We start from the raw sequence: 18,651 nt of genomic DNA on the forward strand, positions 1-18,651 counted from the left end.
AGACCTCTCCTGTCTCGCCCGCTGCTCCCCTCAGCAAGGTATTTCAATACATCTGCCTATTCTGCTCCCCACTCTGTCTCTGGTAAATCCTCTCACTCTCCATATCTCTGGCCTGCACCCCAGTTCTTCTATGCGATAAATAAATAAAATCTTTTAAAAAGAAAGAGAGACGAGGAAACTCTTGGGAACCAGAAACAAAAGAAGAGCCCGAGCCAAGTTGGTTGACAATGGCAGATGGCCCAGACTTCTAGGGTCTTGGCTGGAACACTGACCCTCAGAATAGGGCTAACCTGGTAGTGTCACACAGGGACAAGAAGTGTGTGAGCAAAGAAACCTGTGGAACAGAAAGTATATGTGCACATTATTCACCTGTGTCCATTCAAACAAGGTATGGAATGCTACAGGCAAAAGAGAAGATTCTGTTGACAACATTTAGAACACTTTTTATAAATATGGCCAAATAATTAAACTTTTTGTTGTGAAACTGATGTTGAATGTTTAAAAAGATAAATAGAAGGAGGCATTAGTTTTGCTTCTATCATCACTCAAAAAATTTTTAAAGATTTATTTATTTATGCATACAGAACTGGGGTACAGGCCAAAGGTATGGGGGGTGAGAGGATTCATCAGAAACAGAGTGGGGAGCAGAACAGGTAGATGTACTGAAACACAATGCTGAGGGGAGCAGCCGGCAAGACAGGAGAGGTCTGCTGCACCATGTGGGTCAGCTCCCTGGCCAGGGATTGAACTCACACTGCAGTGGCTACGGATAGCTTCATAGTTCTGTGCACCACCAGGAAAGGCCCTGTCAGCATTCAAATTTTACAAGTGTTTAAATTTTATGTAATTGACCCACATGTCAAGATAGTCTTTTTTTGGGAAAATGAGTTCTTTGATTTTAATTGCATTTTGTGCAAATCATTTAGAAATCCTTTATTAATGTTTTTAATAAATACTATACCTCATAATTTTAGAAACTTAGAAAATTACAGTTACAAAAAAGAAAAGGAGAGCTTAAAAATTATAGAAATGCAGAATTATTAACATTATACCAATGCAGAGTTACTCTCACCTAACGAAACTTGAGAACTCAAATAGGGTAGGAACTTTAATTCTGAAAATAAATTGAGGTATCTCAACTTCTGGGAAGAATCCTTTAAACAGAGCTTTTATGTATTTATATCTTCTATCAGAATAGAATAAGTCTGAAAAGATTTAAGATTTTGTGGTATTTGCAATTTATGAAACATTTAAAAGTTGCAAATAAAGATGACTTATTTGGAAAAAAAGAAAAAAAAGAATTATCCTTCAACCTGGATCTCGGAGATACTGACCTGAGCTCCCTACTGCCCAAAGTCTGAGGGCCTGCAACTTCTCTAAAAAAGGAATGGGAAACTTCTGCTTCTCTGCTAAGAACATACTTTCCTGCTGCCTGAGTCCCTGGGAAAAATAAAACACCTGGATTTATGCCATGAGAAGATCTGAGGTCTGCACTGGCAGTGCACGGTGGAGGTACCATCGTCAGAGAACATAACTTGGAAAAGGGGCTGAGATAGGTGAATTAACACCACACAATCTAGACATAACAATAGCCTGAAGATTAATTTATAATAAGCATGGTTAAAATGATGAAAAATAAATAAATTAATAGAAGTTACAATGAAACAAGCATCTGTGAAAAACAGCAAAGTACAAATTCTAGACATAGAAATAGAAGCGTGGACATTACAGGCACAGAAGAGGAGAGAATTAGTGAAACTGAAATTTTTTACTGAGAAAAATCACCCAGAAAACAGTCTGGAGTGACAAAAAGATGAAAAGCATAAAAGAACAAACTAAGCAAATTTGAGGCGAGAATAGTTCAACATACCTCTAGTAGGAATTCCAGAAGAGAGGCTGAAAAGAATGAAAGAGAGGCAACATTCAAAGGGAGAGTGACTGAGAATTTTCCAGAATTGAAGACAGACATGCGTCTTCAAGCTGAAGAAGTACACCAAGTCCTGAGCAAAATAAATAAAAATAATTTAATTTTAAATGTGGTTTTCATTTCCTGAAGGTTATCAACTTTTCAAGTTTTCTATTTGTCTTAAGTCTTCTTTCTGCATTCAACCACCTGTTCAATTCATGGTATGAAAGAGTACAATGTAAAGGTTAAGAATATAAATAAGCAAATATAAACAAAGAAAGAAAAAGACGAGGTAATTATAAAATTAATGAAGAAGCAGGTAAACAATAAAAACAACCAACAAAAGAAAAACTGACTCTAAAAAGGCTAACTAGAATCACAAAACCCTGGCAAAACAGACTTGAAATTTTATTATTCCCTCTACACTAGAAAGATATTTTATATCTAAATTATTACTTGATGGTGTTTTAAGACAAAAACTAAAGATTGGGACATTTTACAATTTACAACTCTCCACCGATAAAATTACTAAAACCCAAACACTATGATGAAGGGAGAGAACAGTTTGCTGTATATATAATAAGCATGGTTAAAATGATGAAATAAAAGAATAAATTGCTATATGTATAACAATTGCTATATGTATAACAACTGATATATATATATATAACAATCAGCTTTAGAAACTTAGAAAATTGCTATATATATAAAACACTCACATCAATAATCAAGAGAACACCTTAAAAAAATTCATTAACCAATCATGGGAAAAGGTGCCTATCTGCAAAGAAATGACTATGAAGCTTATCATCAGCAAAAACAGATGCCAGGGAAAGATATTTTATAGACATGAATAGGAAGCCTGAGAGATCTAGCAAAAGGAAATTATTTTTATGTTTGATCCTATGAATACCAAATTTTATTTTTCTTCCCCCTCTGATTCTAGTGTATTGATTTTCATTCTTGCTCAGTTTTTAGAGATTTAAATATATAAATTTCCTTTAAGTAACTATTAATACAAATTGTGTGTGTGTGTGTGTGTGTGTGTATTACACTGTATTTGAATTATAAATTTGCAGTGGCAATTGGAAAAAGGCCAGTTGCAGGAAAAACATTTGTATAAATTTCTAAATACACAAAACCACAGAATGTTTGTTTATGAACAAATCCTGTCTTTAAAATGTATCAGAGTGAGAACTGAAAGAATACATATCAAATTCAATATTTTGCCTCAGGGAATAGGAAACAGGACTGAAGGATGAAAGAAGCAAAGGGTAACTGTGTCTTCAATTACATCTAAAGATTTTCCTCCCCTTAAAATATATACACACACACCATCTTTTGAAACCATAAAGCAGAGAAAGGGAGGTGGTGGCATTCTGTTACCCTCAAAAGCTGAGATTCCTAATGTGCTGTGGTCAAATGCAGATAGAATGTCTATTCAGGCAGAAAGTCTGCCACAGGCTTTCACCACTGGTTTTCCACCTGCAGTTGCTGTGGAAGTAGATGACTGGTTTTGCAATCTGTGCTGTAACAAGTGAAGGAAATCCACTGATTTGATCCTGTGAACAAGCAAAGCCCTTTCCCACACATTAGAGGGACAGGCTAAATCTGACACTGACAACAGCTTCTGAGAAATTTAACTCTCAATATATTGCCAATTTGGTTAAAGGATAAGTAAACAAATGACTACACATTCATGCTTGCACAAAGACACATGAAAACTCTCAAGGGTGTAATGCACCAGCACAGCAGGGACTTGCGGAAGGAGATCCAGGCCAGCAAAATGCTACAGCGGCTTCAGAAACTTGATGCCGATGGAAAATAGGCTAAGAGTGACATCTCGTGGCCAGATGTGGCACAGCTCACAAGCACCTTCAGGCAGGTCTGGGGTATTCCTCTGCTGAGGGTCAGGAATGTCTGAAATCTAGACAGTTCTTTGGGGCAAACAAGAAGCCAGCTCCCTCTCTGTTCTCCCCACACACCGCCACCCTGTCTTTACCTCACTGTCCCCTCCCTGAGGAATGTGCAGTCCTGGTGCACTGGGTGATCAGGTGAAGGCTGAGGGCCCACCCTGGAAAGTAGGTCTGGCCCTGCCGCTGTGATGAGGGGGTGCTGCTCTTCAGGGTGACGGTGTAGCAGCTACAACTATGCCAGTGACAATGTGATGTCACATGAACTGAGAGCTACTGAGCTGTTACCTTGGGGACAAGATATTAGGTGCAGAAATCCAGACACAATTCCTGAAATCTACCTGCCCACAGAATCCTATTAAAATTACCTGTGATATCTGGCTTATAGTAATTACATAGTGTGACCTCCATCCATGTTTTCTGGCTCACAGCTCCTAAACCCATTAGATTTATAAGAATTATAGTGTTAGGGGGAAAGGATGTCCTAAAGGAACTCTGCAGTCTTCTGGACTCCACTCCAGTGATTGGCAACCACAACTCCCAGCAATACCAAGGAGAGGACTTTAAGGACCCAAGGGCAGAGCTCATCAGGCATTCTGGGATTTTGGGGAAGAAATAGGGGGTCATTTTCTACACACTCTCTCTCTCTTCCAGGACTGTGTGGCTGGTGGCTATCAGTGTGTTACTGGAGTTCCAAGTCAGCCGAGCTGGTAGAATGTTCTAGCTGCCTTGTATCTCTCTCTCTTTCCTTGGGTTGTTTCTTTTCCTTTCCCCTTTTGTAAATAAACCCATTTTGACCCTTTTTATGTGTGCCTGCAGTACAACTAAATTTTAAAAGTGCAGGTGAAGACCCACAGACAGGCAGCCCAGTTCACACTGGGGTGCCCTGTAACAACAGGAACATCATTTATATTCATATTGCTTTAATACAATTTTTGTTTTAATATCCTCAAGTTCCTGAAATTGCTTCTCTGCCACAAAAGTGAGCCCATGTCGTGTTATTCACAAAAAGCCCCTTCAGTAGGACCTGAATTTATGTTGATGAGGTAAACTTTGGGAACCCCCTAAAGATGGGGGATCTGGTTGCCAGGGAGCCAAACTTGAAAAGAGAGTTGGAACTTTCAGTCCCACCCACCCCCCCCCCAGAGAGACTGGAGCTTGACTCAATCACCAAAGGCCTGTGATTGAATCAAACAAGTCCAGGTAATAAAAGGCCCCAAAAATGAAAAAGGGAAAAGTATGGGAATTTCCAGCATGGGGAACCAGAATGCTGTCCATGTGAAAACCCCCAAACTTCTTAGGACAGAACCTGGTTTGTTCAGAATCCTAGGCAGGGAAGTTCTGGGTTCTCTCTCTCTGTCCTGTGTGTGTGTGTGTGTTTTCTCTTGATAGATAGAGATAGAAAGATGGATAGAGATAGATAGAAAGATAGACAGACAGACAGATAGAGATAGAAGGATGGATAGATAGATAGATAGATAGATAGATAGATAGATAGATAGATAGATAGATAGATAGATAGCAAGAGAGATGAATAGATAGAGATAGATAGAGATGATAGACAGACAGACAGACAGACAGACAGATAGAGATGATAGATTGCAAGAGACGGATAGATAGCAAGAGCGAGAGAAATGGATAAAGATAGATAGATAGATAGATAGATAGATAGATAGATAGATAGATAGATAGATAGATAGATAGATAGAGATGATAGACAGAGATAGATAGAAATGATAGAGAGAGAGAGAAAGAGAGAGAGAGAGAGAGAGAGAAGTATCAGGCTGCCTTTAACTTCTCTCTGACAGGCTGCCTTTGACTTCGCACTGCCCCCCTGGACAGGCTGCTGGTTGGTCCCTACACAGCCCTGTGCTTCAGACTCAGCCCTTCTAGACTAAGGCAGGAAGAATAAAAGACACACTCCACTCTCAGAGCCAAATGCTCAGCACTGAGCTTTCAGCCAGCCGACCTTGACCACACTGTGATCCTCCTTCCCTCAATGAAGCCTTTCATTGGATGGGGTGTGGCAGGATGCAAATACCCACACTGCACCCTCAGTGCCCCCGCAGCCCCCCCACCTCAGGGCTGGGAGGAGGCCTGCCCGGCCATCTGTGGAAAGGAACTGAACTAACAGCCCCGCACGCTCTGCCCAATCACCCGTGTCCTTCTGGTCACTCCTCACCAATCTTGGCCATTGAAGCATGCACCTCTGGTTCACTTACCAGAGAACCCCAAAGTTCACTGCACACCAGCTCAGAATGGGGAGGGGCTACTGGAGGATGGCACCCCCCCCACACACACACACACATACACACACACCCCACTCCAAGGCATCCCAGAGGGCCTCTCAGTCATACTTACATTGGAGAGTAAGAGTCAGGATCTATGTTCCTGGTGGGGACGAAGCCCACCTCTCCTGAGCACACCGACCTCCCGATGAACCACTGGAGCCCAGGGATGACAAAGCCGATGATCTCAATGCTTTCCCCCTGGTGTAAGCTCAGCTCATCCTTGTCTTCCCTTTCATATTCTTTCCAGACCTTACATTTCCCTCTGCCTGCAGGGAAATAGCACACAGGTGAAATCATCAGCTATGCTTCCCCTATGTTCATTGTAATATGAAATGAGGGCTCTCCAGAATTTAGAATTTCAAGTACCAGTAACCCACCCTCCAAAAAAGGAAGAACTTGGCAAATGTGACACAGGCAAATTGGCTTTTCATGTAGACACTCGAACATTCCAGAAAAGGAGTGCCACCCACTTTTATTATCATTTTTATAAAAGGATTTTTAACAGATGGAGACATGATCTTAGGAAACTGCATATACCTTAGAACTGAAAAGGTCAGCTTATGGGAACTGGAAAGGTCATTCCAGCACCCCACTTCCTCCAGCCTCCACCATCGTGTAAAACCACGTCCGTGGCAAGCGTGACCGCCACTGGAGTCTCTCCACTCTTTCCAACTCTGTGGCCACTGCGACCCTCTAACAAACACTAGGAAGAGCCAGAGGAGTAAAGTAAGTGATGCCTGGTACCCGGTCAGCCATGCCAGTCTCAGGTCGCTGGTGGAAAGGAAAACTGATGACCCAGCAGAATCGAGAAGATTCCCCCTCTGACTCCAGGCATTACCCAGCTTAATAAGTAGCCAAGTGGAATGTAGCAGTGACATTCTTGACTGTTGTACCATCCCGTGAACAAAGTGCACGTGTCCACCTTCTCAGGTCTCCCAAAGAGCGGCAGGACCACGGCCAGCACCCTTTGCTCTATAGACCAGTGGGAGAGCACAGCCAGGGTGCGGGGTTCCTCCCACCAGCATGTAGGCGACAAAGCTGAGTCCAGAGCTCCAGGTTCCCAGAGGCTGGTAACACCTCTTTCCACTGATCCTGTTCTAGTTGAGAAAAGGGCTTTATGTGCCTTCCAGTTTAGCTCCTCTGCTAAAGTAACAGGTTTATTTTTGTCCTGACATTTCTGGTTAAGTTCCTATTCGCTGTTTTCATGATGAGAAAGGCTCACTGCTCTAAACACTGTTTAGTTGGACTAAACTAAACCTAGTTGAACATTGTGAGAAAAATGTACTGAGTGGCCTGCAGGTGTCACTTAGTTCCATGTCCAGGACAACCTTGACCTTGGCTCTGTGGTGCTGGCTTACAATGGAGAAGCTCTGAGCTGGCTGAAGTCATGCTGGTTTTTATACTGCAGAATGGAGATCTGAACCTAGAACTGACTTCCCAGCCCTGTGCCCCGACTCTTCAAATTGATAAAAGCATTGTAATGAGTGGTTATCAATTTGATTGTCTGGATTCCATAGTCTCCTCTATTTCTAATTTTTAATTTTATTTTTTTAATATGTGTTTTGTTCTGGGTCCTCCCTGGTGGTGCAATGGGTTAAAGCACAGAACTACAAAGCTAAAGTTGCTTCAGCAAAAGTTCGAGTTCCAGACAGGAAGGTGATCCACATAGCTCAGCAGACTTCTCCTGACCTGCCTGCTGCTCCCCTCAGCAGTGTACTTTGTCAATCTGTGTATTCTGCTCCCCACTCTGTCTCTGATGAATCCTTTCACCACCCCTGCACCTCTGGTCTGTACCCCAGTACCTAAAATATATGCATGTATTTATACACAACTAGAGTACCTAAAATATATGCATGTACTTATACATGAATATATATATATATATATTTCATTCATTTATTCAAAAAAAATGTAATGAGTACCCATTATATACCAAGTCCTTATTCTTCCTAAATTCTCATTTCTTATTCTTCCTTCCTTAATTCAAGATTAATTTCACCAATCTCTAATGGAAATTAGAAAATATTTTGACCAGAGATGGAAAGCAGACTCCTACAGCCAGAATTGGCCATACCAGGCTTTTCCACCCATGTATCTTCAAGGCCCTGTGGTCCCTGTCATCCCCCACTATCCTGCATTCTAGTCCTAGGGGGCTGCAGACTCTCGGATCCACAGCCCTACACGGAAACCTCTCAACTCAGAGGCAAGAAATCCCATGTGTCAGCTAATAACTTCTTTACACATCCAGCTAACTGCCCAGGTGATGCAGGGATTCACACCAAGTGGCTCCAAACTGCAGCTAGAACCAGGAGGCAGAGCAATCTCATCTCCCCAACAATGCTGCTTTCAACCCAGTCATACCCATGTGACAGGAGCCTGTCCAGTCCTTCTTCTTGGGGAGGCCACAGCTCCCGAGATAATTCTTTAGGAACCACCTGTCAAGAGGAACACAGGGTTTGCAAACTTGGATTTCAAAAAACGACAGCCCTGAGCTCACTGATTGGTCTTATTAAAATAACAGATGGAGGGTGGGGGAGGACTCCCTGGTATTGCAAGGGGTTAAGTCTCAGCGCTATGAAGCTCTTGCCAGCCACTGTGGCACAAGTTCAATCCCCAGTCTGGGAGCTGACCCACATGGCGCAGCAGACCTCTCCTGAGCCACCCACTGCTCCCCTCAGCAGTGTATTTCAGTTGATCTGCCTATTTTGCTCCCCACTCTGTCTCTGGTGAATCTTCTGACCTCCCCCAACCACACTGTGATCTACACTCCAGTTCTTGTATGCATAAATAAATATTTTTAAAAAGAGATTAACAGATGTGGATGGTGATTAGCATCATTGGTAGTTTCCTTGTAGTGATGGCATACCTTTCCTGAGAACTTCCTTTGCACCAGGGACTGTGAAAAGGAAGCAGTTCCTCAGAGCTAAATGTTTCAGCCTCTGCCATTAGTCTGGCAGTTAAATGATGGAGGATCTCCATCGTCACTGTCATTCTCTACCACAAACACACAAGGCCCATGTCTGGGACAACACTTATTGTCACTGCAAGTTGGAGTTCACAGAATCTTCTAGGGATTCACAACCTTTAGTGTGAAAAACATCCCTGGTGTAACGGAAGCTGATGTTTTCAAGTGTTATTTGAGCTCAGACCTTTAAAAAAAAGTAGCTTGTGCTAGGTGGATGGAAAGACCTATGTATAATGATGATATCTAGGAAATATTAAAGCTCATTATCCAGGAGACACTATACTTACAGATAGGTGTGTGCATACATACACATATTCACACCCACATAAACTTATGTACAAACAGAGAGTACCCAAAATGTATGCATGTATTTATAATACAGGTATATATTTCATTCATTTATTCAAAAAAAATTTCCAGGCCCTCCCTGGTGGCGCAGTGGGTTAAAGCACAGCACTGAGAATCTGAAGCCACTTCCGCATGAGTTCGATTCCCGCCTGCCGCCTGCCCCGGAGGAGACCACATGGCGAGCCAGACCTCTCCTGACACGCCCGCTGCTCCCCTCAGCAGCGTACTTCGTCGATCTGCCTGTTCTGCTCCCCACTCTGTCTCTGGTGAAGCCTCTCACCGCCCCTGAGCCTCTGGCCTGTACCCCAGTTCTGTATGAATAAATAAATAAATCTTTAAAAAAAAAAAAAATTTCCAGGTGCCTGGTCCCATGGGTGTCCGTGGCAAGCTGGGGGTCTGATTGTGATCAAAAAGCCCCCAGCCCCAACCATGGGAGACATGACCCTGCAGACCAGGTGCAGCGTCCATCTGAAATTTAGAGTAATATCCAGCTTCAAAACACTGTGCAAACCTTGACTCTTTTTTAAAAAAAAATAACAGATAAGAGGCCACCCCACTTGCTTTTCCCTGGCAGCACAGGTGCCCATATCTGCATGCGTGCCTGCTCTGTCCTGTGCGAACCTGGTCCGCTCTGGGGAACCGCACCCCCAGGCTCAGCGGGGGTACTCACTGGTGGAAAGGAAGAGGCAGGGGTTCCAGGGCTGAGACGGAAACCAGGCCCCTCTGGCCAGTCACCAAGGACACGCCTTCCCACTCGGACCCGCCTTCCGCAATCTTCACAGAGATCAACTCATTCTTGCAAAACGGCAAACACTCTCCTTCCTTCTCAGCTGACTGAGCCACTGAGCACAGGGCTCTGCAGAAGAAGTGCCCTGTAGGTAATGAGAAAAGCCTTTTCCAAGGAGTAGCAAGAAGTGGGCAGGGATTATCACCTGTTATCACGCCCAAACACTTTTTCCTGGGGGCAAAGTGCAGACCCTAGAAGGGGTGGCACTGAGGAGGTCACGGTGCCCCCCTGAAAACTGGTTCTAAGGAGAAAAGGGAATTCAATTAAAATGCACAGGAAAAAAATGTCTGATTAATACTTAAGAATAAGGCTTAATTGGGACTTCACCTTGAGGAAAAAAATGAAACAAAAACTTGAGAAAACATACTTAATAGAACGCCAGTTATAACTGCAACCTCATGCTTGATCTTAGCACCAACAAAGGACAAATTCCATTGATTTGGGTGAATGTAATTTCTCGGACTCAACTTTATGTTCACATAACCTAAGGCTTCCCTTCGTATGTAATTGCTGCAATGGAATTAGAAAGAATCATTTTGCAGAAACACCCCAATCTGGCTCTTTCGGTGTGTCCACTGTTTTCAGTTATGACTGGGCTGCTGTTGCCTTGATCAGATCCTTCCTTGCAAACAGATTGGTGAGCACTTGAAGAAATCACAATGTTAGGGATCCCTAACATCACTGTCCTCGATCCCATGAAATCCTTCAGACAATCCAAACATTGCAATTTTATTTTACATGCAAAATAGATCCTATATAGAGAAGTCATTCTTAAGCTTGGATGCAATCAGAATTCCTGGGAAACTTTCAAATGATACCAAAACCTGGGAACCGCTCCCCACCCCCGATTTAATTGTCTTGAGAGGAACCCTGGCCTGGGCATTTTAAAGGTCTCCCCGAGAGTTCTGCCGTCGGCAATCATGAGAAAGGCCAATGTCACTTCATGAGACATCAATGTTAAGCGGAGAGCTGTTGGAGTAATATAAGAGGTGGGTTGGTTTGAAAACATTTTTGTGTTTGAATGGTTTTGCCTCTTTTATAGACTTTGGGGATGCTGACCATACAGAGCCAGGTAAGAACACATCCTCCCACTCCACCCTGCTCACCTTCCTGCTGCAGGAGCCCCAGGTAGACGGCTTCCAGGTGTTTGTCGTCTACGGACACTTGGAGTTCTGTGTCCTCCGCCATCCTGCTGTTGAGCCAGTACTGGTGATCAAAGAGGAGGTGCTCCAGGCACGCGGATACATAGCCTAGGAGCAAGCCAACAGGAGCCTGGAGGGTTGCTGCCATAAGCTACACATACAAGAGGCTAGCTGAAGGCCTGATCTCCTCCCCAGACTGACCCCATTTAGCTGGAGTTAGCATCAGAGGAGTGATTAGACATATCTAGAATGAGCTATGCATACAAGAGCCTGGCTTGAAGGCCCGGCCTCCATCCCCAGACTAACCCCACTTAGCTGGAGTTAACATCAGAGGAGTGATTAGACATCTCTAGATGAATCAATTCTTCTCAGCATCTGCTGGGATATATCAGGCCTTTGAGGGTGACATTTATCATTTTCAACCTATTACAAGCCTCCATACATGAATAATGGCATAAGCAAAGCCAACTACCTTCTTCAAACACATCCAGTGGTATAAGCTCCAAGATTACAATGTCGCTTCTGGTGTTTCCTGCCCCTTAAAGCTCTCCTGGCCTGAGTTCAAATTCCTGTACCCCTGACCATGACTGGAGGGGAGGGGTTCTCTGGGACCCACAGAGAGTCAGGCTGACCCTGACTCTCAGCCTAACCCTCCCTCATCCCATGCCCCAGTAAACCCCCTCATTGAAACCAGATAGAAACTAAGTAAATTGTAAAATTCAAATAGCCATATATGGTACTTTATCATTGGTCATATATGCATATAAAGTGATTTCTTTGCATTAAACTTTACTTCTCTTGAGAAATCTCTTTCTTGAGATGCAAACACTGGTCTCTTGGTCCTGCTGTTGTTCTGATTAGGGTCTCATGCATCTATCATTATGCTTCATAGTTTAAGGTGCAACTAAGGACCTGGGGGTCTTACTCAAATACAGATGCTGGCTCCTTATTTGGGGGCAAGCAAGGGATTCCACCTTTCTAACAAGCCCAGTGTGATGCTGATATTGCTGGTGCAGGGAGAACACTTTAAAGAGTGAGAATCTCTAATCAGCACAGAAGGAGAGGTGTGGCGTGGAGAGCGCAAAACCACTCTGTTACCAGCAGAGTAGTTATGCCTCTACCAAGAGCCATGTTGATCCTCCAGGCCCATACGAGGTGACCTCCTGTATATATCGAGAAAGGGCAGTGGGCCATTCCTCACCACATCCCTCCATACCTTCTAGAAAAACTTGCAGCCTGAGGTCCCTTTGGCTGACAACTCCCCCCATCTTTTATTTTCTGTCCAAAGACCTGGGGTAAAGTATCCCAAACTTTATTATTTTGAACAGCTACTTTGGCCTTACTTAAGCCTAGCTCCTTTTTTCTTATTTTTACAACCATCTGCTTTGCATCTATCTCAGTACTTTGAACTTAGTAGATGATCTATAACTTTGTCAACTGATTATCTAATGAAGTCTCTCCCTGAAAATAAGTATGCTGCCCATGGCATTTAGCATTGCAGTTAATATTTGCTTTAGACTTAGTTCCAAGAAATGTATGATATCTCTGGAAGTTAACCACCCAGGGGTCTCCCTAGTGGTGCAAGAGGTTAAGTCAGCACTATGAAGCTATCAGCAAACACTGCAGCATGAGTTTGAGCCAATGCCAGGGAACTAACCCACATGGCATAGCAAACCTCTCCTGTCTCACCCACTGCTCCCCTCAGCAGTGTATTTCAGTGGATCTGCCTGTTCTGCTCCCCACTCTGTCTCTGGTGAATCTTCACAGTCCCCACCCCTACACCTCTGGCCTACACCCCAGCTCTTGTATGCATAAATTTTTAAAAAGAAACAAATAAAACAAAACCAAAATAAATTTTTAAAATGCTAACCAGCCATATTAGAGTCAGACCAATTCCTTAACATCAAGACCTGCAGGCTGACTAAGCTGTTCAGCAAGTGCTCCCCACCTGCCTTCTCAAAGTCATACCTAAGCTCAGGTAGGTGGAGAACTTCCAGATTTCCTCCATGGTCTTGAAAGTGATGAGAAACTGTGCCTTCTGGGACTGGATACTCACCAACCTTGCTGAGAGTTCCTGAACAGAGATAACAGCACATCAACTGGATGACTGTGTCCCACAACAAACACACATCTATACAAAATGCTTTGTGCAAATTCTTGGTTGTGGCGCTGATTTTTACATCACCATAAAGAAAGCAGTCTACCTAAATGTACATCAGTGGGATACAGGTTAACATGACTTAAGTATGTGGTTGTTGTAAAAGTAATATTTTTGTTTTTTCAAACAAAAATGCATCATGACTTTTCCAACACAGTAGTTCACCCTACAAGGGACTAGTATGCCATGATGCAACCATTAAAAAAGAAAAAAGTAGATGCTCTTTGTGTTCTGAACCTGACTCCAGATATACATTATTAAGTGGGGCAGTGACAAAAAGAAATTAGAATGTAGACAGAAGAACAGAGAAATGCTAAGTTTGTGTAAAAACAAGAAAAGAGGTACATAGTCAAGGGAAGAGGATGAGTCATAGAAAGCATCTGGAAATCAAATTTGCTTGTGACTTTATGTCTAATGAATTTATTTATAAATGGGAAAACAGAAAAAACAAAACACAAAAAGTAAAATTGTCCATCAGCCTCTCTTCTAGAGATCATCAATGCTAGCACCTTTGTTCAAACCGAACCTTCTCCCCTGGGCATTAGTTCTATATAACTATTTCTATATAAATAGAGTCACATTCCACAAATCATTCTGTAGTTTTCTTTTGACACCAAACAAATAATATCCTGTGAGTCATCTTCTGATGTCATGAAATAATATATATTACTTAATATATTAACATAATTATCACCTTTTCCTGGTGGCTAGACATTCGAGTTGTTTACATTTTTTCAGTGTTAGGGAGAAATAATTAACATCACTATCTTAGTAATGGTTTCACTACAATATATTCTGAAATTGCTGCCATAGGTCCAGCTACATCCATCTCTTCACAGAGAACAAAAGAAAGAAGAAAAGGGAAAAGCTGTCCTTGTGATGAGAACACTTAAACATTCACTCTGAGCAACTGTGCTCACACCAGAATCCCAAATACCACAGTCCCAAATCAGCTTTGATTTCTGAGGTCAACTAAAATCTGAAAATATTGCAAACAGTAAGATATTTTGAGAAAGCGACCACATTCACATGACTTTAATTACCAGTGTTAACTGTTCTATTTTATTATCATTGTTGTGAATCTTTTACTGTGCTTAATTTATAAATTAAACTTTATCACGAGTGTGTATGTACAAGGAAAACCACAGCATCTAAAAGGTTTCATACTGGATGACTTCAGACAGCCAGAGGGGATCTTGGAAAATACCTCCCAGAGATAAAGGGAAACTGATGTATGTCATACATCAGAGTCAGTATAATCAACATGTCCACTTTTTAGCATCCTAATTCTGTGATGAACCTCCTACTGTTAAATCTCTGTGTACTTCCTTGACTATTCTGGCATAAATAATTTTAAGAAATACAAATGTGAATACAATGCAGATGTGAATGTACCTTTTCAGTCCTAAAAGGCAAACTCCAAGTCTGTGCCAACATGCACACTCACAAGCAGCGTAAGAGAAAACTTTCCAACCCTCCATTTTTAATAGCCAATAAAACAGGCCTGACTTGCTGTTCAAACATGGTTTTCCCCTGCAAAGCTCTCTGTTGTTTAGCCAACCTTCTGGAGTTGTCCATAATGAGTGATGACCAGAAAGTCCTGCTTCCCCCAGGCCAGGTCTCACCATCAAAAATCAACCCCTGAGGCCCTCCCTGGTGGCACAGCAGGTTAAAGCACAGCACTAAGAAGCTAAAGCCACTTCAGCATGAGTTTGATCCCCGCCTGCCCCAGAGGTGACCCACATGGTGCGGCAGACCCGCCTGCTGCCCCCCTCAGCAGTGCACTTGGTCAGTCAGCCTATTCTGCTCCCCACTCTGTCTCTGATGAATCCTCTCACCACACCTTTGCCTCTGGCATGTACCCCAGCTCTGTATGCATGAATAAATAAATCTTTAAAAAAATAAAAATCATCCCCTGGATCCCTGTCCTGAGGCACCTTGGGGGAGAAAAAGAGTATAATAAGATTTTAAATAAGAATCTCTAGATTAGCAGAATCAGACTCTGTTTCTGCCACAGGAGGCCCCAGAAGGCCCAAGTCCTTGGAGGATGTAGACCTGGTAATCAGAAAAGGGGGTTCTAGGTAGAAATCCATTTACAAAGAACTAACTACACACCAACCACCTCACTGAGCACTTGATGATCAAGACTCACTGGCTGTCACTGGCTATTAACTACCCTTATAAAGAGGGTGGTTAACACTTAATCCTCTCTAAGGCACATTCATCCCATTTTACCATTTCTGAAATGAAAGAGAAAGAATCATGGCATCATACTTAATTAGTAGCATTCATTTTCTTTTTTAGAAGTATATAAAATAATGGCATCTAGGATTTAATAGCCAATGGCATTATCCCTGTTTTGTAATCAAGGAGGCCCTGCACAGACAGAACAAATCAATTTGCCCAACACTACCATGCATAAGCTGGGCCAGGCCTCAGTCTGGCCTGGACTCACAACCTTGTCCCACTCCAGCCTCCGCCCAGCAGGTCAACTCTCCCAGCCAAGCCTGACCTGGCCCAGGCAGGAAGGGAGGCAAAGACATTCTCTGGTGTCAGTTAGTGCCCTGTGCCTCCAAGTTCTTGAATTCCAGAGATTTACAAATAAAAGCCAAATCACCCTTTATTTCTGGTGAACATATCACCACACAGGCACAATACCACGCCAGACACGATTTCATTTACAACTCCCAACAAACCAGACTCTATAAACGTGACAATTTATAGGTTAATATGGCAACTGTAGAGGTAACCAGGATGTATGCTTATATCTGAGCCAGTTGCAACCATTTTTGACTACAACTCTTCTGAGCATCATTTGATCACACCCTTCTTCCCTAGTTTAACAAAGATATTATGTGTCTAGGATGAAAGATGAAGAACTGTGTAATCTTTTCCTCCTCTCCCGGTATTTATAGGTATTATTTTGACTGGAAATTTTGGTGCTTAAAAATAAAAAAAGGCCAGAGATGAGGAAGATTATCGCTTGGCAGGTATAAAGTTTCAGCTTGGAGTGAAGGAAAAGTCCTTAAATGGATGTGGTGGTGGTTAAGCAGCGTCATGCATGCACTTAATGCCACTGACTTGTACATGTAAAAGTCATGAAATTGACATTTTTATACTAAGTATATCTGATCAATCACAATAAAAAAATAACGAAACAGATTTACCACATTTTAAAAAATGTATCCTTAGTGAGCTAGGTACTACACGGACTTCAGGTCTACAGACAAGTGACAGTGACAGACACAGAAGGCAGTTTTCTCTGACTCGGCAAGTCAGAGAAAACTGTCCTGCTTCTGTTGAACTGAGGTGTATGTGTTCGCTCATCCTTTCAATAGTCAGAGGTTTTCCTGAGGGTCTACTTTGTTCCTGGAGCTGTCCTGTGGTGCTGGCGATCCTGTGCCCAAGTGAGGCCTGTTCAGTTAGCCTCTCTGCCCCAGCTCACCTTAAACAGGGCACGCACCTCCTGGTCCTCATTCTCCAGCGCCCACAGCCTTCTCCGGGCCGCTTCCTGCAAGGGGCCATTGACACACCTCTTGGAGCGGCTCCTCACGCTGAAGGAGAGTGCCAGGTCTTAAAGAGAGCAGAGAAAGAGCTAAATATCAGATGGTTTCACTTACGTGGGAATATGGAGAAACCGAAGGGTTAGGGAAAGACAGAAACAGAGAGGGCAGGCATTCAGGAGGGGAGGGGAGACAGAAGGGTCAAAACGGGCCTGGGAAGAGCACAAGGGATTGTGGCGATGGCTGACGGGTGCTGTGGTGGTGGGAGAATTACAGGGACAATGCCTGAGAGGAGAATCGACTAGTGTCCAAAAATGAACAGCAATGTAACCGAATAAATTAGCTAATATTTTAAAGATTTTATTCATTTATTCGTATAGAATTGGGGTACAGGCCAGAAGAGCAGGGGTGGAGAGAAGTTTCACCAGAGGCAGAATGGGGAACAGAACAGGCAGAGAGGCGAAGTACACTGCTGAGGGGAGCAGCGGAGAGGCAGAGGAGGTCTGCAGCACCATGTGAGTCAGCTGCCGGGCCAGGGATTGAACTCGCACTAGTGCTGCATCCTAACCCATTGAGCCACGAGGGAGGGCCTTAAGTTAACAAACTCAAAAAATGAGAACAGAGAAAAAAGATGACACTGAAAATAAGATGAAAAGAACTAAAAGCCCATGTTTCCCACACCTAACCCTTAAATTGGTGTGAGAAATATTGTGGCTTACTAGGAAGTATAGAGAGTCTTAATATCTTTGGAGTGCCTTCCTTAAACCATCACCCCGGTGGAAGAAATGATAGTACCCAAGAATGTTCTGGAGTTGGGGAGCTACTGCATTTAAGTTATTTGTGCTTTGTACAGGGTTTATTCCTGCATAACTCGAGTCTGAGGTGATAGTACTGACACAGAAGGTAGGAGGTATATTTCCTCCTATGGATGATTTGAAGGTTTTGAATAAACACTGCAATATCCATATGAATAAACATATATATCATATATATGATATATAATAGATAGAGTTTATATACTTTATACATTAACATTTTCCCCTTCCTGACACAGATAATTGTTGGGTCCCAGCCAGGATGAGCCTCCCCAACCACCCCCGGAGCTTAAGCACAAGATCATAATAGGAAGAAGACATCTTGCCACTTGTGTGAGTGGCTTAACTGATTAATATCCACCCTGATCGCAGTGGCACATGTGAGGGAGATTTCCTCCTGCCCCCAGGCCAACATCCTGAGATTAAAGGTATAAAAGGGAGGCTGGAAAGGATAATGAGAGAGAGAATGTTTTGCTGCAACCATCTACGTGTGCTGACTCTTCAACCTCGATGTCCCCGCGCAGACTCATATCCCTGCCATGCAGGCGCGGCAGATAATCACACCTGTATCATACCAATAGTCGCGTTCTACTCTCAGATAGCAGTGTTCCACCCAGAAAGCGGGGTTTCACTTTCTGTCTGAAAGTAGAACATGGCTATATGGTATGGTTTTATAAGTTGACTTGTGTCTAGAAACACTATTACTACTAATTTATATGGAAAAATTTTCAAACATACCCAGTCTCAAAAAATAACCTGCCAATCATACAAAAGAGAAGCATTCTACTCTCAGATGGTGGAGGAAATCTGTGATTCACTTATC

General features: G+C 42.9%; 1 protein-coding gene across 2 annotated transcripts in view; it reads right to left on the minus strand.

The window, feature by feature from the left end:
- SH3TC2 (SH3 domain and tetratricopeptide repeats 2) overlaps positions 1-18,651 on the minus strand; it is a 65,895-nt gene that overhangs the window by 28,061 nt on the left and 19,183 nt on the right. For both annotated transcript variants that reach the window (XM_012728043.1, XM_012728044.1), the window contains exons 3-8: positions 16,956-17,083; positions 13,321-13,426; positions 11,317-11,460; positions 10,094-10,295; positions 8,472-8,545; positions 6,181-6,376 (exon numbers count right to left, since the gene is read on the minus strand). In XM_012728043.1, coding sequence (XP_012583497.1) covers positions 6,181-6,376; positions 8,472-8,545; positions 10,094-10,295; positions 11,317-11,460; positions 13,321-13,426; positions 16,956-17,083 — 850 coding nt within the window. The remainder of the gene's footprint in view (positions 1-6,180; positions 6,377-8,471; positions 8,546-10,093; positions 10,296-11,316; positions 11,461-13,320; positions 13,427-16,955; positions 17,084-18,651) is intronic.

This window comes from Condylura cristata, unplaced genomic scaffold, assembly GCF_000260355.1.
Source record: "Condylura cristata isolate star-nosed mole 26May11 unplaced genomic scaffold, ConCri1.0 scaffold00021, whole genome shotgun sequence".
NCBI classification, from domain to species: domain Eukaryota; kingdom Metazoa; phylum Chordata; class Mammalia; order Eulipotyphla; family Talpidae; genus Condylura; species Condylura cristata.